General features: G+C 37.3%; 1 protein-coding gene across 1 annotated transcript in view; it reads right to left on the bottom strand.

Annotated features, from left to right (window-relative positions):
* The window catches only part of KCNQ5 (potassium voltage-gated channel subfamily Q member 5), a 664,784-nt gene that overhangs the window by 22,500 nt on the left and 615,971 nt on the right, over positions 1-26,313 (bottom strand). The window contains exon 11 of the mRNA XM_021000132.2: positions 24,082-24,190. Within this exon, the coding sequence (XP_020855791.1) occupies positions 24,082-24,190 (109 nt within the window). The remainder of the gene's footprint in view (positions 1-24,081; positions 24,191-26,313) is intronic.

Genomic DNA, 26,313 nt, shown 5'->3' on the forward strand with positions numbered 1-26,313 from the left:
ATCAGTATAAACTTTGGTTCTTGGTGGCTTCAATGCCAAGTGTAGGAGGAGCAAATATAGTAAGAAAATGAAAAGGATAAGCTATTTCTTAACAATCTAGTATCAGATATATGTATATATATATATGCAGACATATGCATGTATATTATATATGCACATATATGATATATATCATCAAATTTTTTAGATGGATGAGGTCAGAGACAGCTATTAAACTCCTATTTATACCATTACAGGGTCAGAGACTATCTTTCCTAGCATTTAGCAGAGTGATTGGCACATAGCTCTTAATAAATGCTTGTTGACTGACTGACTTAAGTTCATAATAAAACAGAAAATTAAAAAAAAATTGCCAGATGTTCGTAAAAAAGAGGCTTTATATTGATGGGGATGTAGTCGTGTGAGATGGTATTTTAATCAACCAATTAACCAACCAATTAATCAAAATGCAAATGTTAAGCTCTCACTACATGCCAAGTACTGAGCTAGGCTCTGGGTTACAAAGACAAAAAGGAAACAGTCCCTGTCCTCAGGGGGCTTATATTCTATTGGGGAAGATAACAGTAAACATATTATATGAATATAGAGAATATATATACATATTATAGAGAATTATAGTATTAAAATATATAATAGAAATATAGTAATATTATAATAATAAATATTTAAAGATAACGATAGGAATAGAAAATATAGTATAGAGAAAATACATAAAACAAATGCAAAGAAATTTGTGGGTGGGGAGGCAATAAAAGCTAGAGGACCAGGAAAATTCTCACAAAGAAGGTGGCATTTGCAGAAATCTAGAGATCCCAACAAGTAGGATTGAGGCAGGAGTGCATTTCAGGCATGGAGAAACAGCTTGTACAAAGGCATGGATAAAGGAGTTGGAATGCCATTTGAAGATCAAATAAGCCAATTTGGCTGTATTGTATAATGTGTGAAAGGCAGTAGTGTATAATCAGTCTAGCAAGCTAAGTAGATGGTATCATCTCAGTCAACTAATAGTACTGTCTCTTATCTTTTCCATTCTTTTGTAATCTTCCTAAGATATCTTGAAAATTTATCTTAGCTCCTTTAAAGTTGTGTAATTTTCAGTATGGAGTCCTTCTGCATGTATTTGATCAGGTCCAGCCACTCATCCGAACATTACCTTCTTAAATGCCACTGCTACTTATTCCCATAGCCCTTGGTATTATGTAGCATTTCTGTAAAGATGAGTTCAGGGGATGATGGTGGAAAGGATGTTGGAAAATGGTTAGGGATCAAGGAATGAAAGCAAAGGACTGTGGTCTATTTAGTCAGGAGTCTTATGCTTATAAATAGGCATATCTCACCTCCAATCCTCAATTAGAAAAATAAATCCATTGTAACAAATATGCACAGTCAAGCAAAACAAATTTCCACATTAGCCATGTCCAAAAAATGTATGTCTTATTCTGCATCTTGAGTCCATAACCCCTCTGTCAGGAGGTGGGTGGCATGCTGGATCATGATTATTTTCTTGTGATAGATAGCAGAAAACAATAATGTAAAAGAAAACAACACTGAAAAACATCAGAACTCTGACTAATGCAGTGACCATTTGTGATATATAATCACCAATAGCACCTCTGGAGAGTGAGGCATGCATTATTAGATAGGGCCAATGTGTAATTTTCTTTTATTTACCTGTACTTCTTCATTACATGAGAGGGATCTATTGAGTATTGGGAGGCATGATGGGAAGTGGCAGTGATATAAAAAAATAGCATTAAAGAGGAAAAGGAAGTAGAATGTGTTGGACATGATGAGGACCAAACAATATCACAAAAATTAAAACCGACTGTATCTTTGTGTTCAGGAAATGACTGGTTACCAAAGTGGAAGTCATTTCAGAATCAGTCATCTGTTACAGTCACACAGTATTAGATTTGTTTGAACAAAGGTAAAACAATCAATACAAGTTTGTAGAAGGGATAAAATGAGATGTCACTGTGATTACAGCAGGTCCAACCTGCCCTATGTGAACAATCTGTCAACTGAAGAGAAGGCGAAAGTAGAAAGACCAATTTACCATTTCTTAGATTCCCTTCTTTTTCTTCAGATTTCAGATTTTTCTTGTGTCCTAGACATTAATTTAAATTGGGGAGGGGGAAAAAACCCAAGGAAAACTCTAAATGTAATGTACATAGAGTGCTGGATTCGAGATCAAAGAATCACCTCTGGCCAGGGGCAGGGCAGGAGGGGCTTTAACATTATGATGAGGTCATACCAACTTTTTCTACTTCTAGACTTAGTTAATCTTTGGTTGTGCGTGCTTTCATGCCTGAAGCACGTTGGCAGATCGAGGCAAAGCTTTGTTGAGCACCCAATGGTGCTAAAAACAAAAGGTGTTGTTAATGTTGTAGGAAAAGGGGACCTCTAGGAGCTTTTATTATTTACTTATTTGTACCTGAATGTGATTTAATAATCTCATTTATTTGAAGAAGTACTTAATTTTAACAGAAATGAACAAAGCTAGATACTTTCAAATATTTTTCATTTATGTCTTGTCCTTGAATACACAGGCAAAATGAAATGAGTTACAATCCAATGGCATCTTTATTGAGATGTTATGTCTCCCCGGGGCGAGAGCTGCTTAGAACATTGAAAGGTGAACTGAACTGTCTAAGTCCCACACCAAAAATATTGGGGTGAGAGGAACTTGAACTCAGATCTTCTCTGACTCTGAAGGTACTGCTCTCCGTCTACAATACCAAGCTGCCTTTCCCATAATAGCTGCAAAATAAAAGATGGGAGAGAAAGAAGGGAGTATTCAAATGGCACCAAAGTGAAATACTCGTCATCACCACTTGAGGGTGTAAAAGACTCATCATAAATCAGAAAGATAGCTGTAGAAACTGACCTGAGAGCGTGTGTAGCCTGCATGTGAATTATGAGCAAAGAGGACAATTAAAAAAAAAAAGAGGGAGGAAATAAAAATCTGTGCTGATGATGGCTGAACACGCGCTAGCACGCGCGCACACACACACACAGACACACACAGACACACACAAATGCTATATGGTGGTGCCATTGTTCTTGTTGTATACTTCTGATTTCCTGTGGCTACCTGAAGAGAACCCTTGTCTGTGAAGGTGGGGCTGTGGACCCCAGGTTATCTACAGTATGGAGCCACTGAAAAAAAAAAGAGTGGAGACACTGGTACAGTTTGACTCCTAGGTAATTCCCCATAGAGTCCTGTGTAATTCTTGTGTCATGTTATTGTTCAGTTGTTTTTCAGTTCTAACTCTTCGTGATCCCATTTGGGGTTTTCTTGGCAAAGATACTGGAGGGGTTTGCCGTTTCCTTCTCCAGCTCATTTTACAGATGCGGAACTGAGGCACACAGGGTTAAGTGACTTGCCCCGAGGTCACACAGCTAGTAGGTGTCTCAGGCCAGATTTGAACTGGCTCCAGGCCCTATGCTCTATCTACTGTGCCACTTCACTGCCCCCATTTTGTGTCACAGGATCACAGATATTAAGCTGGAAGGGACCTTAGAGGCCATGTAAGTGTATTTGAGAAGGCCCAGGGGTTTTGGAGGAGTCTCTTCAGGTGGGCCAGCCGGGAGAGATCAGATCCCTTGTGGAAAGGAGATACATGTCATCTGCTGGAGAACAGAAGAATAAAATCTGGGGGGAAAAAAGCTCTACTGTAAGAGTTCGAGCCTATATGGAATGAGAACCACAGGAAGTGGGAGCTATAGTGGAATTGAGCTACAGGAGATGGGGCAGTTAATGACATCAGTGTTGGCAGCTGAGCTACCAAAGCTGGAACCAAGGTGAGCAGTAATCTGGTTCTTTGAGGAGTAACCAATATCTCCTGAGAAGAGCTGTAGGAGAACAGAGACTGATGGGGACAAAAAACTCTGCCCTCCATTTTTATGGAACCTCCAAACAGGACAATATAAGTTATGAGATGGCACTGATTTCTGGTGGAAGGATGGCCCCACTGGGCCCTCTCCAAGGGCTTGTGTGTGAGTACTTTCTGTACCCATTAACTTCTTAAAGAAAGCAAAAAGGTTCCATTTTGAACATTCTGAGTACTTGCAAGGCAAACTCGTGGCTGTCTTTAGGGAGATGCCAGCTTTATATTTGAATGGGGGCCATAAGCCAGTGAACGGCACTGTCTAGGCAGTCCCAAGCACTGCTTAGGTAGTGTCATTAGAATCTATTTTTAGGCAATTGGGGTTAAGTGACATGCCAGGGTCACACAGCTAGTAAATGTCAAGTGTTTGGTCTGAGGCCGCATTTGGACTCTGGTCCTCCTGACTTCAGGGCCAGTGTTCTATCCTCTGTGCCACCTAGCTGCCCTCATTAGAGTCTGGCATAACTTCTGTCATAGGATCATAGGTTTGGAGCTTGAATGGACCTTAGAAGACATCAAATTTCACCTCTTCATTTTACAGATGAGGATACTGAGACTCAGAGAGGGTAAGTGACTGGTCTGAGGTCACATAGGCAGTAAGTATCAGAAGTGGGATTCGATCCTATGTCCTCTGACTCCTGAGACAGTATGGTACTCTTTCTAGTGTACCATACTGCCTCCATGGGGTGTCTGGGGTGCTTGGGGAGGACTAGCACCTCTTGTATGAGGGTTTGTTGAGCCCATTTCAGTGCTGCTCATCCACCTTTGGTGTCCACCTTCACCCTACTCTCACCTGTGCTTCTAAGAAGCTGTAACATGCACAGCAGCCACCTACTGGTAAACCATCTTAGCAGACAGGCTAAATCAGGTTGAGGGTAGCTGACAGGCATCAAACCTGTTGGTGAGTAGGGGGATGTCTATTCCAAGCATACGAAGACTTCCCCTGGCAGAATGGACAGATGAGAACAATCTGTTCTAACGGGCATGAAGGCAGCTGAAGCAGATAATGTGGAGCGCTTAGAGCTTGGTGAGACATCAAAGATGCCAAGGTCATCCACTGCATTCCAGGCCATTGTCTTGCTGACTCAGGAAAAGAGAGTGAGGCTGACAACTTTGCACAGCTCTGCCTCACTTAAATCCAATTCACGCACAAATCAAGAAATCACCCTCTTAGAAAAAGAAGGACAAACAACAACAATGATGATGACGACAACTGCCTCCATACTGCACAACTGCATTAATAGGAATCCTCTTCCCAGGGCAAACAGGGGAAAGGGTAGAGAAAAATCATGACTCTGTGAGAAGAGGGTTCCTTATTGTATGCTCTCCTTATTCACAGAACAGAGAGAAGGGATTAGTTAGCTCCTCATCACTCATTTGCTAATAAGAAACCCAGCCTATTAGATGGACGGCAAGTATTTTTGACCCTATTTATAATTAAGGAAACTGTCAGAGAAACTGAGTGGGTTGTCTATGGTCATACAGTAAATATGGGCTTCAGTTGAGACTTGAACCTAGATCTTATGACTTTAGGTCCTGTGTTAGGAAAGTCAGCCCAGGAAGGATGGGAAAGTCTCAAAAAGGAAATTCTGAAGATACAAAAAGAAATGATTAAAATGAGGAGGAAAAGGAGTCTTTTAAAGGGGCAGAAACTGATACACAGAGAATTTCTCAACCAACTTAGATTGCAAAAGATGGCAGGAAGGGCAAGTGAGAGAGGATGAATACAAAAGCAAGCACAATCTAATAAGAATAGTATCAGCAGTTGTAAAGTTCAAAATGAATCAAAACTTTCAAAGAAAGTTTATATCAACAAAAATGTTTTTTATTTTTTATTTGTTTGCTTGTTTTTAGCTCTCTTGGGGAAAGAGAGGATAGGCCCATGCTTGGAGGGAATGGAATCATGAAAAACTGACAACAGAGAGGAGAGAGAGATACTCTAATATTCTTTTGCTACTGTTTTCTCTGTCAAGTAGAATGACTTTTGTACTGAAAGGACACAACAAAAATGGCTGATTGGGAGTTGGTAGATAATTGAGGAGACAGAGAGAACACCTCATTGTCCTTGATGAGTTCAAGTCATCTGGCCCTTACACTATGCATCATGGGTGACTGAAGGAACTAATAGATGTGATTACTGAACCACTGTCAATAATCTTTGTTTTTATTTTTGTATTTTTTTGGGTTTTTTTTCTTTTGGCTAGGCAGTGGGGATAAGTGACTTGCCCAGGGTCACACAGCTAGCATGTGTTATGTGTCTGAGGCCGGATTTGAACTCAGGTCCTCCTGAATCCAGGGCCGGTGCTCTATCCACTGTGCCATCTAGCTGCCCCATCACTGTCAATAATCTTTGAAAGATTGTGGAGGGATACATAAAGAACTAATTCAAATTTGTAAGGATAAGAGTCATTCTCCAATAGATTAATGGTCAATGAACAGTTTTCAAAGGAAGGAATTAAAGCTATCAACCTTGATAAAGGTTGGTCTTTTATCACTAACAGAAAAGCTGCTTCAAACCACTAACAATTGTAGAAATGCAAATTAAAAATAGCTATGAAGTTCCACATCTCACTCATCACATTGACAATGGTAGCACATGAAGGAGAGAAGAATAGCTGATGTTGAAGAGGATGCAAGAAAGAAGGCACATCGATTCATTATTGGTGAGGCTGTGAATTGGTTTAACCTTTCTGGAAAACAATTTGGAACTATGCCTAAAAGGTCACTAAAGTGTATATACCTTTGGACCCTACAAAAATGCTATACCAAGCCTATAGCTCAAAGGGATTTAATAAAGAGGAAAGGGACTCATATATTCAAAGACAGGCAAATATATGGGCAGCTAAGTGGCACAGTGGTTAGAGTACCAGGCCTGAAGTCAGGAAGATTTTTCCTGAGTTCAAATCTGGCCTCAGATACTTACTAGCTGTGTTACCCTGGACAAGTCACTTAACCCTGTTTGCCTTAGTTTTCTCCTCTGTAAAATGAGGTGGAGAAGGAAATGGCAAACCATTCCAGTATTTTTGCCAAGAAAATCACGAATAGGGTCACAAAGAGTCAGACACAATGCAACAACAAATGCTAATCACAACAACAAAAGATAATCGGAGCAATTCTTTTCATAGCAGCCCAAACCTGTAAATTGTGAACTAAGAAGGGGTGCTTACCTATTGAGGAATGGCTAAACAAGTTATGGTACATGAATGTAATGGAATATTGCACCATGAGCCCTGATTAATGTCGACAATGGCAGAGGAAACTGTCAAGCTCTCTAGGAACTAATGAATGATGAAGCAAGCAGAACTAGGAGACTATTTTATACAGTAACAACAACATTGTAAAGAGAAACATCTCTAAAGGACTTTAGAGCTCTGATAAACTACAATAAATAATGATAAACCATGAGTCTTAAGGACTGAGGATGAAGTATGCTACTGACCTGCTGCCAGAGATAAGATAACTTCGGAGGCAGAATGAGACATAGATTTTTTTTCCATGGTTAGCGTGGGAATTTGTTTTGCTAGACTATGCAGATTTGCTATGAGGGTTTTCTTTTCCATTAAAAAAAAGTTCAGTGCATGTGTGTATGTGTGTATGTGTGTGTGTGTGTGTGTGTGTGTGTGTGTGTGTGTGTGTGTATGTGTTGTAGTAGTAGGGAGAGATAATAAATGCCTGTTTTTTTTTTTCAAAGAAAGATTGTGGAAAGCAATGGCCTGCAGAATTGGAGACAGGCAAATGTTATCCCAATTTTCAAAAGGGAAAAAGAGTGGATTCTGTAAACTACAGGACATTAATATTCATCTTAATTGCTGGAAAAAGTTAGATAACATTAATGGGATGATTGATAGAGGAATGATCATAAAGAATCAGCATAACTTCTTCAAGAACAGGTCAAGCCATACTAACTTCATTTCCATTACTGACAAGGTCATTAGCTTGGTAGATCAGTGGAACACTGTTTTCTTAGATTTTTGGAAAGCATTTGACAATGTCCCTAAAGTTATTATTTTTTAAAAATTTTTATTAAGTTGACTTATTAACAATCACTTCCATAAGCTTTTAAGTTTAAAAATTTTCTCCTCCTTCCTCCCCAAGACAGTGTGCAATCTGATATAGGCTCCTAAAGTTATTCTTGTGGGAAAAAAAAGAGATGTATTAGTCAGATGGCCATGGAACCTGTTCCATGGCCAAAAGCAACACTTAGTCATTAATGGTTATATGTCAAATTCATAAGTTGGATCAAGTACCTAGAAGAGGGTAACCAACGTCATGCAATATGAAGATTAGCTTAAGGAACTGAGGATATCTAGCTTGGAAAAGGGAGTATTTAGCAAGGAGGTGATAGTTTTGTTCAGGCATATAAAGGACTCTTATGAAAGCAGGATTAGACTTGTTCTGCTTAGATCGGACAGCAGAACTAGAAACAGTAGGTGAAACTTGCAAGGAAGCATATTTAGGTTGAGTTTAAAGAAAAAAAATGTCTAATACTTAGAGTTCTTCAAGAGTGGAATGGGCTGGCTGCCTTGGAAGGTAATGAATTTCCTTCAACAGAGGTCTTCAAGCTATGTCTGGATGGATGATCACTGGTCAGATATGTTGTAAAAAGGATTTTTGTTAAAGTTGGAGTAGATGGCCTCTGAGATCCCTTCCTACTCTGAGATGTTGTGATTCATTATATTGGAGAGCAATATATTTACTTATACACACTATGGAGTCCACATTTCTTTATTTTCTGCTCAGCAAAAATAGCTCCACATAAGAATAGCAAGGAGGTAAGAGGTGCTAACATTTGATCTCCAAACGGGGCACTGTGCAGAACCATTATTCATGACCATGTAATCTCAAGGTGATTTTGAACAGGGCAACAGGCAGCTCGTTTGTACAGCACCCAGGTCATTAAGGGGTGCAAAGAGTGAGAATGTAGTGGCTGTTTTCACAAGTGATTGAAATATACATACTTGACTACTGGAAGAGGGAATATACGACAGACATAGTGACATTCCAATCCTCCCAGCATGTTCTGAACAGGGTTTGGCCAAACCTGTCATAAAACCTCTGATGAGTCTGTTTTGGCCTGCAGTTATGCCTTACAATGTGCCAAGAATTATATGATTATTTGGATGGAGAAATGGACAGATTATTATTATCAGTCATCCCGTTAATGTTATTTAATTTTTCCAGCAATTAAGATGAATGTTAATGTCCTCTTCCCTTTTTGAAAATTGAGATAACATTTGCTTGTCTCTAGTCCCACAGTTCATTGCTTTCCACAATTTCTTTTTTAAAAAAATTTTTATATATAATATTTTGTTTTTCCCCCGATAACATGTTAAAACAATTTTTTAAACTTTTTTTTTTTAAGTTTTGAGTTCCAAATTCTATCTCTCTTTCCTTCCCTCCCCTCTTCCTCCTTGAGAGAGTAAGCAATCAAGTATAGGTTATACCTGTGCAATCATGTACAATGTTTCCATATGAGTCATTTTGTACAAGAAGATATGAAGGAAAAAAAAATGAAAGAAAGAAATTATTTAGGGCCATCACTTCAGGGCTCCCTATATTCTTTTGTTGTAAGGTTTGATTTCCCCAGCTCTTGTCCCCATTCCCCTCATCAACTTTAAATTGGGTGTTTTCCCCTGTGTTTGCCTGGTTACATTTATCATTGCCTTCTTTATCCCACTCCCTGTCTCCCTCAAAGTTGGACAATTCTTTGCTTATATGTATCCTATCTCTCTATAGAAGGAGGTGTCAAATTTATGTACTCTTAAGAAGAAGGCCAAAAAAAAAAAGGCACTTTGGTTTGAATCTTAAAGTGACTGGAAACTTTAGGTTATAGAACCCATTTTAAAGCATATTGAAACTTTAAGTGACTGAGCTGCTAGAATTAAACAAAGAAACTCAGTAGTAAAGGAGACTTAATTTTAACTTTTTTTTTGAGTGGTCAAAATATACTTTTCATCTATTTACAAACTGTGTCAATGATGTATTTGTGTTAATATAAACATCAAATTCATTTGTCAGGCTTGTGATTTCACCTTAGTGACTTCTAACATATTCTCACTAATAATGCATATTAGCAACTCATTTGTAATTATAGTTTCAGAAAGTTGGGGTGGGAGGTGAATAGGGGAACGCACTGAAAACTTAAGTGTTTGCCCATAATCACACAGATAGTACATGACAGAAGTAGTTCTTTAACTTAGGTCTTCAGGATTCTAAGGCTGACCTTTTATCCATTATGCATATACATATGCTGTTCAATGATATGTATAATTTTCCACCATAAATTTGTTTTGTTTATTTGTTAACTCTTTAGACTCATCCTGAAGAACAAAATAACCCTTTCTATCACAACCTAAGTGTTATCCTGGACTTCTCACTATCTCACAACCCCTTATTCCAATCTGTTGTTCAGGCCCGTTGATTTTACCTTTGCAACATCTTTCAAATATGCCACCTTCAGTCCTCTGACACTGCCACCACTCTGAGGCAGGTCCTCCTCCCCTCACACTTGGACAATTGCAATAACCTGCTGGTGCATCTGCCTGCCCCAAGTCTCTCCCCACTCCAATCCATCCTTTGTTCAGCCACCAAAAATATTTTCCTAAAGCACAAGAGTGACCATGTCACCTCTCCTACTCAATAAAGTCCAGTAGCTCCCTGTCGCATAAAAGCTCTGCATAACCTAGCCAACTCCTGTGTTTCTGGTATTCTTATACTTTACTCCCCAACATGTAGTCTTCAATCCAGTGACACTGGATATCAACATATAGATGAACATTATTGTTCCTTAAACAGGACACTTCATCTTGCATCTCTGGACATTTTCTCTAGCTGCTCCCATGCCTGGAATGCTCTCTCTCCTTAATCCTGCTTACTGGCTTCTTTAAGCCCCTACTAAAATCACATCTTCTATGGAGAGCCTTTTCTAATCCCTCTTAATTCCAGTGCCTTCTCTTATTAAGTATTTCTGATTTTTCATGTATATGGCTTATTTGTACACATTTGCTTGCTTATTTTCTCCTCAATTGGATCGTGACCTCCAGAAGGGCAGGGACTGTCTTTTGCCTCTCTTTTGTCTTCTACAGTATGTGACACATGGTAGGTGTTTAATAAATGCTTTTTCTTTGGCCAACAGATTGGGATTCTATCTAGCAACAAAGATACCATAGTTAAAGGCATGGTCTGTGGAAACATGCAGAGCACTAATAGTCAAGTCTTACTATCAACTTATGGCAAGGTATTGTGGAGACTGCAGAGTTCCAGGAAGCATCTTTTGCTTTTCAAAGTGGTCTTTCTGTGAGATGTTCAATAATAATAATGATGATGATGATTATGGGAATGGCAGATAAAATTTCCAAGAAGTCATTATCCTAGGAGGTGCAGAGGAATAGGAAGATGTCATCATCATCATCATCATCACTAACATTAGCACTTACTATGTGCTAGGCAATGTTCAAAGGACTTTACAATTATTATCTCATTTGGTCCTCATAATAACCTTGGGAGGCAGGTGTTGTTATTATCCCTATTTTATATGTGAGGAAACTGTGGCAAACAGGTTAAGTGACTTGTCCAAAGACAGACAAGCTAATAAGCAGCAGGGTTTAAATTTAAATTCAGGCCCTCTGATGCCAAATAATTCTACTCTGTCACCTAAGGCAGTACTGTTTTTATCTTAGGTGGAAGGATTATACTTTTGGTTCAATATTATTACTGTTCTTTACAGGCAACTTTCTAGGAAATATTCCAGTAGATGCTGTTAGGTTTTATGGCAAGTAGGTCAGAGGAATAGAGTCCATGGAAGGTTTCCTTATTAAAATACAATTTGTATGGATTGTATTGGTCTCAGTTTAGATCAAAATTCTATCCCATATCCCCCATCTCACCTATAAATCTGATGTGAAACTTGAGTGCAGTTTAACATTGAGACTGTAGTTCCATAGATAGGGAAGCTATGATTTCACATTAGATTCTTAGGACTTCAGCATATTTTCATAGTCCTTGTTAAAAGGTCACAGGCCCTTTTTGTCCTGGAGTTGATTAACTGGTGGGTTATTCATTATGAGACAAAAAACTTTTTTATTTTAGATTGGGAAAATAGGGGGAAAATATGGTTAAGACATGGTTATGGAGGAAAATTAAAAACAATAGTTGTTTACTAGGATGAAATGACAAGAGAAGAATTATGGTTTAGTGGATAGAGAGTCAGGAAGACCTGAGTTCAAAACCCACTTTTGACACAGCTAGGCTATGTAACCTTGACCTTTCAATGCCTCAGACGACTTTCTAAGTCTCATAGGGAGAGGAAGTCTCTTCACTTAGGATGCTGCTCTGGTGATGAAATTATAGGTCCAGCTTTTAAAAAAAGAAGAAACTACAAACCAGAGTGAATTAGGAGTGAAATGTAATACTGATGCCCTTGGACGTGGAAAGAAAACAACCTTAAAAATCAAGCTGATGGTATGTTCCATTTTAAACATCAAAGATGAAATGGAATGTTAATCAGCCACAAAAGCATAAATTAAAGGTCTCAGAATGAAAAGCCATTGAATTTAAAGTTACTGAATTAAAAGCATTTGACAACATTTAGAGGAGGCATTCTCTGATATTGGAGATGTCTTTCCCAGTTCTCCTTAATCTTAGTGCTCTCCCTTTACTCCAGTTTATCTTGTCTATATCTTGTTTGTATGTAGTTGTTTGCATGTTGTCTTTGCTATTAGATTGTGAGCTCCTTGAGAGCACGGGCTATTTTTTCTCTTTCTTTGTATCCCTAGCAGTTGGCAGTGCCTGGCACATAGTAGGCTATCAATTAATGTTAACTATTTGATAGAAAAAGTTGTGTCTTGCTTATCCGTAGACAGCACTAGCTCTATGGCCAACAATGAATTTCATTGAAAAGTTGGTAGAATAACAATGGTATGCCCTCAGCTGTTGGGAAACACATTATTTTAGCCAGATTAGAAGTGTGGATGAAACGCTCATGTCCTATATATTGATCAATATGATGATGATTGAGAAAGGAGCAAAATTCATCTCACTGAAGATCATGGGAAATGAAAACCTTAAATCATAGCTATTATGGCTGATGGTCCAAAGCCACAATTGTAATGGTATGAAAAATATTTCCAAAAGAAACACTTCCAGTGGAATAATTGTGAGATGTCAAGAAAGGGGCTGGATGATGGCTGAATTACTGGCTGACTGGTTTTCAGTCATGTGGAATTAAGAGGTTGGTAGCTCTTCAAAAAAAGGCAAAGGACATTAGAAAGAGCCTTATGCCTGAAGCTAAGAAGATTAGAATATAAAAATCTGACTTTATAACCCAGTTAAAATTTTATCACCTGAAGATGTTTTTGAATGTACATACCCAATTTTATCTAAGGCCAGCTTTTGGGAATAAGCCCCTTTAAAGTCATCCTTTCTAAGCAATACAACTGACTTTTTCATAAGGGCACACCTTTGCAAAAGTAAGAAGTTGACTTCTGTTCAATTGGCTTTTAATTTGGTGGGAAAGAATAGTTCTTAAATTTCTTGCCTAGGGCTTCAGAAACACTGCCTTTCAAATGCAATTAGAGGTAACAAAGACAACAAATTGAGAAACGATCTGGAAATAGAGAAATAAGATGAAAATGATAAGAAAGCATTTATGTTTAAAAAGAATAAAATATCTTTATTTGAATTTTAAAAATATTTTAAAAAAAAGTCCCTTTCATGGAAAATATATATTGTTGTAGTGATTGTGTATTAATTTTTCATAGACATAGCATAATGTAGTGCAGTGATTCTCAAAGTGTGGTCTGAGGACCTCTGGGAGTTCCAGGGTCTCCATGAGGTAAGAACTATTTTTATAAAAATATTAAGACATTATTTGCCTATCAAGACACTTTTCTCTTTTGCAACTACACATATGTGTGAGGCCAGATTTTCTTCATATACTTCAACTAAAACAGCATATCACAACAGATTGAATGCAGAAGCAGATATAAGGAGGTTGGGGCCAAGATGGCAGAGCAGAGGCAGTAACTCAGCCAAACTCCTCCAGCATTCCCTTCAAAAGAACTTTAAAATAATGGATCAAATTGAATTTTGTAGCAGCTTAGCAAGCAGAAGTTCCAGGTAAGACATATTCCAATTGCAAGATAACTTGGAAGGTCAGTAGGAGAGTTACTTGACATCACGGTGGGGCCCTGGCCAGTGCAGGCAGCTACAATACCAGCTGTAGACCTTGGAATTAACTGCAGCAGCAGCAGCAGCAGCTTTGGGAGCTCTCAGACCAGAGACTGTAAGGGGATTGAACAACTGGTCAGAAAGAGATTATAGGGGACCCTGAGCTGACACTAGGCATAGGACCTGATGCTTTTTGGCAACTTTATCAACCATATTCAATTCTGGGTCACAGTTCCAGGGCTGAGAAGAGTGCTAGAGCTTGTGGCTACAGGAGAGCAGGGGTACTTCTGGATAAAGATCAGAGCACAGACCAGGAGAGCAGTGACCACACCTCTCCCCAATTCTCACTACCTTGGAAGCACTGAAAACTTATACATACCCAGAATGAGCTCTGAAAAAAGAAAGAAAAAAAAGCCTGAAGCTTGGGACAGGGCCTCCTCACTTCCAGGTGAGCAAAGCCCAATTTAACATAAGGTTCAAAGTCAAGAATAGGCTTGAAAAATGAGCAAACAACAAAATGATAACCTGACTATAAAAAGCTACTATGGTGGCAGGAAAGATCAAAGACACAAACTCAGGAGAAGACAATAAATTGAATATAGCTCCAAGAAAATCCTAAAAGAGAAATGCTAATTGGACACAAGTCTCAAAAGAATTCCTGGAAAAGTTAAAGAAAGAGATAAGAATGGTTGAGGGAAAATTGGGAAAAGAAATGAGAATGATACAAGAAAACCATGAAAAGTTTTCTTTTCATAAAATTAACAGCTTGGTAAAAGAGGCATGAAAATATTGAAGAAAATAACTTATAAACCAGAATTGGACAAATGGTAACAGAGGCACAAAAAATTCTGAAGAAAAGAACTCTCTAAAAGAAAAGAATTGGCCAAATGGATGAAAGAGGTAGAAAAATTCATTGAAGAAAAGAACTCCTTAAAAAACAGAATTGGGCAAGTGGAAGCTAATGACTCCATGAGACTTAAAGAAACAATTAAAAAAAAAGTCAAAAGAATAAAAAAAAATAGAAGAAAATCAGAACTATCTCATTGGAAAAACAACTGACCTGGAAAACTGATTGAAGAGAGATAATTTAAGAATTATTGGATTCCCTGAAAACCATGACCAAAAAAGAGCTTAGATATCATATATTTCAAGAAATTATAAAGGAAAACTACCCTGTTAGCTTAGATCCACAAGGTAAAATAGAAATTGAAGGAATCCACCAATTACCTCCTGAAAGAGATGCCAGAATGAAAACTCTCAGGAATATTATAGTCAAATGCCAGAGCTTCCAGGTCAAGGAAAAAAAAAATACTGCAAGCAGCCATAACGAAACCATTCAAATATCATGGAACCACCGTCAGATCAAACAAGACTTAGCAGCTTCCATGTTAAAGGAGTAGAGGGTTTGGAATATGATATTCCAGGAGGCAAAGGAGCTAAGATTACAACCAGGAATAACTTACCCAGCCAAACTAAGAATCATCCTTCAGAGAAGAAAAATGGATTTTTAATGAAATAGAGGACTTTCAAGCATTCCTGATGAAAAAACCAGAGCTGAATAGAAAATTTGACATTCAAATACAAGACTCAAGAGAAGCATAAAAAGATGAACATGAAAGAGAATTCGTAAGGGACTTAATAAGGTTAAACTATATGGGAGGATGATACATGTAACTCCTAAGAACTTTATCATTATTAGATCATTTAGAAGGAGTCTACACAGACAGAGGGCATGGGTGTGAGTTGATTATGTTGAGATGATCTCCTCCCAAAAAGAAATGAAGGGATGCCCTTATGAGAAGGGGGAAGGGAGAGGAAGAATGAGAGAATTTATCTCACATAAAAGAGGCACATAAAGAAGAGACTTTACAATGGAGAGGAAAATGGGTAGGGTATCTATATGTACACACCCACCCACACACTAGTTGGACATAGAAATCTATCTTACCCAAAGGAAAGTAGGAGAGGAAGGAGATAAGAGAAAGTGGGAAGGAGTAGTACAAGGGAGATCAGATTAAAAAGCAAAACAGACTTTTGATGAAGGACAGGGTAAAAAGAGAGAGAGAAAGATAAACAGAAGAAAACAGGAGAGAGGAAATACACAGTTAGTAATCACAAATTGTGAATGTGAATGAGGTGAACTTACCGATAAAATGGAAGTGGAGAGCAGAATGGATTAGAAACCAGAATCTAACCATATGTTGTTTATAAAAAATACACTTCAAGCAGAAAGACATGCACAGAGTTAAAATAAGAGGCTGGAGCAGAATCTATTTTGCTTCAGCTGAGTACAAAATGTAGGGGTAGCAATTATGATCTCAGACAAAGCAAAAATAGACCAAATTAAAAGAGATAATCAGGGAAACGGTATGTTGCTAAAAGGTACCACAGACAATGAAGTACTATTAAGCATTTTTACAGCAAGTTTCTCTATATTTTTCAAATGTGGAGGGAACTGAGTTAAATTTATAAAGATAATAGGTACTCCTCAACTGTTAAATGGTTTAAGGATATAAACAGGCAGTTTTCAGAAGAAGAAATCAAAGCTATTTACAATTGTGTGAAAAAGTGCTCCAAATCATTACTGGTTAGAGAAACATAAAATAACTCAGAGGCAACACCACCTCACACCTGTCAGATTAGCTAACATGACAGAAAAGAAAAATGACAAATGCTGGAGAGGATGTGTAAAAATAGGGATACTAATGCACTATTGGTGGAGTTGCAAACTGGTCCAACCATTTCTGGAACACAATTTGGAACTATTCCCAGAGGGTTATAAAATTATACATACTCTTTGACTCAGCCATACCACTGCTAGGTCTATATCCCAAAAAGAGCACAGAAAATGAAAAGGATCTTTATGTACAAAATATTTATAGTAGCTCTTTTTGTGGTGGCAATGAATTAGAAATTGAGGGGGATGACCATCAATTGGGAAATGACATGATAAATTGTGGTTTGTGATTGTGATATAATACTATTGTGCTATAAAAAATGATGAGGGCAATGATTTTAGAAAATCTTGGGAACACCTGTATGAACTGATGCAGATTGAAGGGAGCAGAACCAGGAAATCATTGCACACAGTAACAGCAATATTATAATGATGATCAACTGTGAAAGACAGCTATTTTGATCAATACAATGATCCAAGACAATTCTGAAGGACTCATGATGAAGAATGCTATCCTCCTCTGGAGAGCGAGAACTAATGAACTTTGAGTGCAAATTGAAGTACAACTTTTTCTTTCTTTTTCTTTTTTTTCCTGACATGCCTAATATAGAAATAAGTTTTGCATGATTTCATGCATATAATTGAAATCATATTGCTTGACTTCTCTTTGGGTGGGGGAAGGACTAGAATTTGGAATTCAAAGTAAAAAAAAGAATATTATGAATAATAAATTAAAAAGCAGATGTAAGAATCTAACTGTCTTTTATTAAGTCAGACATTAAATAGATTTGAAAAACAGTAAAACAATGTCCCCTTTTCAAGAATTTTTTGAAAATTATAGTTATTTTTCCATGAAATGTATTATTTATGTTAATATAAATTTGTTCTTATTAAGTTTATTATTAAATAAATATATTTAAAAACAATAGGTTTTAATTTTGATTATATTAAAATCAATTTTTAAAATTATATTGATAGATATAATCCACATAAGCAAAAGCTCTTTGGTGTCCTCAATAATTTCTAAGAGTGAAGGGGTCTTGAAACTAAGAAGTTTGAGAATCTGTGGATAGAAGCTTGGATAACTTGAGTTCAATTTCTGCTTCGAATACACTCTGATTGTATGACCCTGGGCAAGTCATTTAACCTCTTAGTGTCCCAGACAATTTTCTAAGATCTGTACTGTTAGAACTTTCCTTAAGTAGGAGATCCATATGCAAATGAAATTATAGGTCCAATGCTACCCCTCCATCCTTCCCCCTTCCTCCATTTCAGGTTCCTTTAAAAGAAATCTCATTTTATCTTCAGGTTATATTACTCATTTTGGAATTTTTAAAGTTTTAGAAAATAATGCTTTTTAGAATACACATTCAAAACAAGCAACTAAATTATTAAATAAATTAATGATATTAATTATAAACCACATATTTCATTTGTAAAATAAGTATAAAAGTTATGTTAGTATATTTATATAGAACATTATTGATTATCATAACTATATACATTATATATAGTTAATTATTAAGTAAAATATGTCATAGCTGATTAATCTATAAAAATTAATCTATAAAAACAGTCATGGTAAATGGTGATGGTAGTCAGTTCTCAGGTACAATGTATATATAATCTTTATCAGTGTACAGTGTCAATACCCTATTGTAATGAGGGCAGAGAGTAAAATTTAACCACCATTAATGATTTAGTTAAAAACAAACAAAATCCTCCAAACAGAAATCTGAACATATTCTTGTTAGTACAAAAGCCAAGGAATTTCGAATTGGAGTAGTTTTACTAAATAAATTCCCTCTTTCTGAAGTCATAATATGGCATGGATTTGGCTGTTGTGAATTTCTCTACAGTGCCTTGCAAACAAAATCTTTATCATTTCTTTTAAAGTAGCAGAGAGATAATGAACAAAATGAAAAACTAACTGTGATTAAACAGGCGATTGTACTTGAAAAAAACTTCAGGATACCAATCATGTTTCTTTTCTTTTGGGGCAGCATTTGCATCCCAAGTAAGAAAAATTAAAAAATTTGATTTCTATATTTGATTTCTAAGTGAATTAGTCCCAATACCTTTGTAAAAAATAGGAACAAAAGAGGAAAAAAAGAGACAATGATAGAATGAAAATTCCATTATTTTATAGAAAATTATCAAACTTTTCTAATTCTTAAAATTGTGTTTAAATACTGGCTGGTTTTTTATCAGATTATTTTAACGAGATTATATTATATAAATGATCTGTTTCTTGCTTGATGAGATAACTTGTAAAAACCATTTGCAAACCATAATAGTGTTATATAAATGCTAGCTATTATTATTAATTCAGCAGCATTTATTAAGTGCTTACTATGTTCAAAGCACCCTGCTAGATCCTGAGAAAGAGAGAGAGAGAGAGAGAGAGAGAGAGAGAGAGAGAGAGAGAGAGAGAGAGAGAGAGAAGAGAGAAACACAGAAAAACAAGAGAAAGAGAAGAGAAGGTGATAGATGGCAGAGCTTGGGTGACACACTGAGGAGATAAGTGCCTGGCTCTCCTGATGGTTAGAATCAACCTTAAATGGAGGCCAAATCAATTTATTTCCCTCAGCCATACGTTGAAATCACTGAAATAAAAGAAGAAGTTTGATACTTTTTGTTTGTGTGTAACAGTCATCACATTGGATATAATCTGCCCTGTCACCGTGGAATGAGACTCTTACAAAGAAAAATCTTCTTTAAAGTATTTGTACATAGTTATCATGGCTCTGTTACATATTCCCAGTTCCTTCACCCAGTCCTCTATGGCATGAATTTGAGTTCTTTTAATATCTTGGCTGTCCTCATCAAGAAATTCTTTAGACTATCAATGTAAAGGAGAAATTAGGCTAATTCCTAAAATACGGCTTTTCTAATGGAATACCATTCTCCAGACGTTGTCTGGAAAGGGCAGAATACAGTTACAAGAGTCTTACCTCCCTCCTTCCCCCTTCTCCAGTTCTGGACACTGCATAATTCCTAATGCAGTTTTCTTAGCTGTCACATCATATTGTCAAGTCAGGTTGAGTTTGTAGCCCAGTAAAACTCCATCTTTTTTCTAATGAACTGCTATTTAGCTATGCCTCCTGCAACTTGTGAAATTGTTTTTTTGAACCCTGGTGTTAGACTTTACATTTACCACAATTATGAGGATAATGATGGAGAGGAATTTTGAGGTGTCAGGCAAGAGAGCAAGACAGATGGCCTCAATTTTTGCAATAAAATCAGAGGTAAAGTAATCTATGAGAGAAGTTCAGGGTGATGGAGCCTTGTGGGGAAGAGGAGAAAATTTGGAATAATGGTGAGCAGTTCCTGCAATTCTCTCCCTCCTTATCTCAGCCTCCTAACATCACTGGATTCCTTCAGGTCACAGCAAAAATCTCTCCTGCAAAAAGCCTTTCTCTGTCCTCAATCTTAATACCATTCCTCTGTTGATTATCTCCAATTTATCTTGTATGTACTTTATCTTCTTTCTATACAGTTGTTTTCATGTTGTCTCCCCCCTTAGACTGTGAGCTCCTTGAGTGCATGGACTGTGTTGTACTTTTCTTTGTATCCCAAGCATTTAGCACAGTGCCTGGCATGTAGTAGGCACTTAATAAATGTTTGTTAACTAGACTTGACTGGACATGATAGAGAATCAATCAAGAAAGCATAAAAGGAGTGCCATGCTCAGTTGAAACTGGTTAACATGAATTTATAGTGGAGCCAGGCAAGCACATTTGGGTAACTTTCACCAGCAGCACATTATTTAGCAGCTGAAGAACAGGAGCAGATTGAATAGGAGCAATTGTTGGAGTTGAGGATTGAGGAATGGCAGGTAGGTAAGTGATAAAAGAAAGACAAGGGTAGTGAGGAGAAAAGATATTCAAGAATGAAGGATGATGCATAATTAAACTATTTAACGATAAGGGTCAAGAAAGAAGGAAGGAAAATGAGGCCAGAATAGGGTTAACTAATGGAATGGAAAAGCAGGGAAGGGTGGAGGTATTACAACCCAAGGTGGTGGCAAAGAATAGATTTAGAAGGAGGGAAGAAGTGAGAGAAATGAAAGGACAGGAGATTATGATCAGAGAGGGAATTTTAGCATTCCATAAAAATGCCCAATCACATGATAATAATAAACATTTATTACCACAGAAATATATAGCAATTAAAACCTTACAAATAGCATATTTAATGCATTTATTTTTCTGTACTGCCAACTCTCAAATGAAAAAATTTTTTTCCCATCATACCATTTAGTTTTATTTTCAAGGAAATAATATGTAATAACTGGGTTACCAAATGTATTTCTGACCACTGATTAAAAAAAGAAGTTTTAAAAAAAGTTAAGCACCATAAAATAGGAAAAAACAGAAAGGCAAAGTCACACTAGCCAAAAAAGATAGATCACATTATTGATGAGCAAGTTTCATCAACAGGAAATAATCTAAGACTACCATGGTACTTTAGTTATCTGGGTAGGTGGATGAGTTGTGGGTTCTGGCTAATTGAATTTTCTGACTAAGTGAACCTGAGTTTATTTATGCAACAAAAGATGCTCAAGGCAAAGATGCTCCTGGATAAGATGTATAGACTTGAACCTCCAAATGCCTTTTTCAGGTGTGGGTAACTAACATGATCCTTTAGTCATGTACCTATATCTACAAAAATAACCACAAATCTTTCATCCACTAATCAGGCCATCCCCAGCACACCATGATCGAATCATAGGATTTTAGCACTGAAAGGGACCTCAAGATCAAGGTACAAAGTGAGAGTTGTTCTTGCTGACTTTGGCTGAGGAAAACTAACATTGAGAGAGGAAGAAAACATTTCTGCAAGATGTAGAAGCCAGAAAACTTTAGAAGTCCATAAAAATGAAAAATAAAATCTAGTTAAAGATGTAAGAAGCCAGAGATGAATCTTCACAGCAGTGAAGCATTGGAAAGGATTGAATAAAAATGATACTAGCTCACATTTCTATATTGTTTATAAAGCACTTTCCTCACAGTAACCATATGAAGTAGGCAGTTAATCTTATTGACCCAATTTTATAGCCAAGGAAACAGGCACAGAGAAGTTAAATGACTTGCCCATGATCATATGACTTTTAGATGTAAGAGGCAGGATTCACATTCAGGTGTTTTGACTCAGTCTCTTTCCAATATGCTGTGCTGTCTTTAAAGAGGCAGTGATACAAATGTTGATAGAGAACTGCCTTAGTCTCTCTTGACAAGTGGATTAAACCATAAGTGGAGGTCAATTTGTTTATCTCAGCTATAGGTTGAAACCACAGAAGTAAAAAGCAGAAAAATTTTTAAAAAGTTCATGAGATAGGACAGGTAAATGGGTTAACAAAGATTTTAGTACATTTTTGTGGGTCCCACTAGCCTTTATTCCTCCTCTCTAATTTATGGATACTGTGATGTTGAAGAAGTTCAAGAGACATGGTTTCTGGGTAATTTAATCATTTTATTAATAAGCCTACTATGCTATTAATAAAAGAGGTCAGTGGTACTCTTGAAGGCCAAAGACACCTCATGGAGGTGGGCTCACCCCATGTCCTTGGAAGAGCAGGTGTTCCTGAGGGTGGCAATCAACTCTGATTGGTTAATGATTAATGAAAGAATGAATATTATAATATTGGTTAATGATTAATGAAAGAATGAATATTATAATAAGAGGTGGTTACAGTAGGGGTCTTGAGGTGTGTGACACTGAGCACCTATATCTTGGTCAAAGAGACATCATTTTCCATATCACCTCTCTGATAAAAGGAGAAACCATATTTTCCTAGAGCTATCTGAGTAAACACAATGAGCAGGAATCCAACCATTTGCCAAAACTTAGAATTTCTTTTACTGTCTTTAATCAGGTCTTAGCCTGGGTAAGTCTTTGAGCAAGATTGCCCACCCTGGTTGATTGCTGGATGAGGAAGTAGAAAAGGGGAAAAACCTAATTATTAATAATAATTAATTATTAATATAAGAAAGAAATAATCATTTCTCTTAGCACCCTGCTGGCTATCATTGACATGGATAAAGTCTTTCAAGGTGATTTTGAAAGCTTCCTCTCCTCTCCTGTCCTCTCTTGTCCTCTCCTCACTTCAGGAACTTTTTGACTTGATCTTTACATTTGTAGAGCACAGAACCCACCCAAGACCTCCAGGTCTCCCATACTGCCAGTTACTTGAAGTTTTTTTTTTTGTTTGTTAATTATTGGTAACCATGAGAGAGGAAGATAAAAGTGGTAGGGGGATTATTTTATTTATCTTTTGGCCTAATGTTGCTGATACATTTTAAAGCTTTCCAGACTCACTAATATTTTTACTATCCCAAAATGTGCCTTATTTCTTTTAATATTTACCAAAATGACTACATATACATTGGTTTCCAGAAACTTTGACTAAAGGTATGCAGTGAAAAGTTTCCAGGCCAAGAAACTTACAGGGGCTTGAATGGAGCAGGATGACAAATATCCAGCTGAAGTTAGGAAGAAATATATCCATCATTGGAATGTTCATAAATACCTGGGAGTGTTGGGTTACTTCTTAAATTTTCTACTGGCTCTTTGGCTTTGTATAAACCGAGTTTAAAAGGAAGCATTTTCTTGCACTAGAAAGATCAATCAAGTCAGTAAGTCAGTCGGTGCCAATTTATTAAGTGCCTAATATGTGCCAGGCAGTGTACTAGACTTGTGCTAGACTGCCTTCAAATAGAAAAAATTCCTATGAAAATTTTAACCGAGACAGCAGACTGAGAACTTGATGTGGGCTCCACTTTCTGAGTCCTTTGGGGACATAAACTTGTTCCTTTGATTATCTCTTTTAGCTTCTCATTCATTAAAGAAAGGATAAAAGCTAAAGATAGCCTTTGAGTATAACATTTCACTCATGCAAGGCCTAGTATAACTATAAAATTGTTTTGTGTCTATCTTATGTTCAACCCATTCTAAGCCATCCTATAGAAAGTGCCAGTTCACAAGAAGGATTTTAAAAAGTCTAATGGCATTTAAGTTAAATGTCTTTCATGTAGCAAGCTATCATATGGTTTTTCTCCAACTTTGCTTGACTTTTCAGACTCCATCCAGCATAGATAAAACCTCTGGCACTGAATCCAATGTAGTATCTCTATTATCAAATAAAATAATACATAAAGCACTCTGCAAACCTTAAAATGCCAAATAAATGTTAATTTTTATTATTACCAGGAGAAAATGTTTCAGCCTTTGATAGGCATGTTGACTAATAGGAACCCAAGGCAGAAGCTATTACAAGAGAGGACCATAGCAACATAGTAATTCTAACCATCAACTCTGGGTCTCTGCCACATTTTTCTCACCTACCTGATGGCCCTAATGACAGTTTTCAGTGGTGGTGTGAGGTCTTCTACTGAAACATCACATTGACATCCTTTCTCATCATACACATCATCTGTTCCAAGAGCAGTGTCAGCTGTAAGATAGAATTATGAGTTGAGTAACAAATCCTTAGAACAAAACCAACAATTTAAAACACAGCCTGGTGTTTGTCTTCAATTTAAATATCGCCACTGCTTAAGTCCAAAATATAAACCATCTAACCCAAGGTGGGTAGGTGGTCTGATCTTAGCCAATTTCCAGTGCCCTTGTACTGGGTGGCTCCGATGTCTGGGACATTCTCTTTCTTGTCTTCCGTCTCTTAGAATCCTTCCAAGCTCAGCTCTGGCACCACTGTGTTTGTTCTTGTTGTTCAGCCATGTCTGAACACGACCCTATCTGGGGTGTTCTTGGTAAAGATACTGGAGTGGTTTGCCATTTCCTTTTCTGGCTCATTCTACAGATGAGGAAACTGAGGCAAACTGGGTGAAGTGACTTGCCCAGGGTCACATAGCTAGGAATTATGAGGCCACATTTGAACTCAGGAAGAAGAATCTTCCTGATTCCAGGGCCAGCACTTTATCCACCGTGACACCTACCTGCCAGTACCACTGTCTACCTGAAGCCTTTTCTGACTTCTCTACATTCTACTCCCACATTATTTTGTATTACAGATTTTTATATACATTCATGTTGTCTTCCCCAATAGATCATAACATTTTTGAGGGCAAGAACTATTTACTTTTTGTCTTTAGTAGTTCTGGCACCTAGCACTATGCCTGGCATATAGTAGATGCTTTATAAGTGTTCATTGATTAAAAATACATTAATTTCTTTGTACTTCCATTTCCCTTCTCATATTACTTCACAGTAGGGTCACAAAGTTTAACACAGTATTAGATGTTTCTGTGTTGCAATAGCCTACTGGTTGTCTCCACGCCAATCCTTCCTCCACTCAGCTGTCAAATTAATCTTCCTTAAACACAGGTCTGACCATATCACTTTCTTATTCAACAAACTCTGGTGGTTTCTTATTCCCATCAAGATAAAATATAAAAGCCTTTGTTTGGTTTTTACAGTTCTTCATGATTTGGCCCCTTCCTACCTTTCCAGTTTTCTTATACCTTAATCTCACATACTTTGTGAAACAGTGACACTGCTTCCTTGCTGTTCCTTGAGCCCAACTTTCTATTTTCAGACTCTGATAATTTTCAATGTCTCTTTCCCATTCCTGGAACTCTCTCCCTCATCTCTGGTTCCTGGCTTCTCTGGTTTCCTTCAAGACTGAGCTAAGGTCCTACCTTCTTAAAGAAGCCCTTCTCAGTCCTTCTTAATCTTAGTACCTTCCCTCTTAGATTATCTCCAATTTATTATGCACCCACACCCACACATATCTTGTTTGATTTATCATGCATATGATATATCAATTTATCATTTATCTCTATCTTGTTTGAGGGAAGCTAGGTGGTGCAGCAGATAGAGTTCTAGGCTTGAAGTCATGAAGACCTGAGTTCAAATATAGCCTTGGACACTTACAAGCTTGTGTCTGATAACCCTGTTTGTCTCTATTTCCTCATTTGTAAAATGAGCTAGAAATGGCAAACCACTCCAGTATCTTTGCCAAGAAAACTCCAGATGGGGTCACAAAGAGTCAGACATGACTGAAATGACTGAGCAACGAATTATCTTATTTGTGTATGTCTGCTTTTTGTCTTCCTTGTTAGGCTGTGAGCTCCTTGAGATCAAAGACTAATTTTTTTTTTTGTCTTTCTTTGTATCCCCAGCACTTAGCATAGTAGCTGGCATATACTAGGCATTTAATAAATGCTAATTGACTGCTGCTTTCATGTGTACAGATGATCCCAGTGATCTCATCTTATCTGTCATTCAGGTGCCTGTTTTGAGTCGACTTTTCTGTAATAGTGATGACTCTATTACCTATCTCATACAGTGGTAAGGGAAGTGCTAGGTAAACAGTAAAGAGTCAATGAAGGTGAGCTATTATTGTCTACCTAAGTGTACACAAATAAGTAAACATAAGGTGGTTTGAGGAGGGTAAGAACATTTATGTCCAGAGGCGATGCAGAATCAAGGAAGACCTCACAGAGGAGGGTGCTACATGATTTGAACCTTGAAGAATGACAAGGATTCTGAGAAGCAGAGATGGAAGAGCGCTTTTCAACCTTGGGGAATGACTTGTGAAAGTGCATGGAGGGGAGA

This window comes from Phascolarctos cinereus, unplaced genomic scaffold, assembly GCF_003287225.1.
Source record: "Phascolarctos cinereus isolate Bilbo 61053 unplaced genomic scaffold, phaCin_HiC Scaffold_5;HRSCAF=322, whole genome shotgun sequence".
Lineage (NCBI taxonomy): Eukaryota > Metazoa > Chordata > Mammalia > Diprotodontia > Phascolarctidae > Phascolarctos > Phascolarctos cinereus.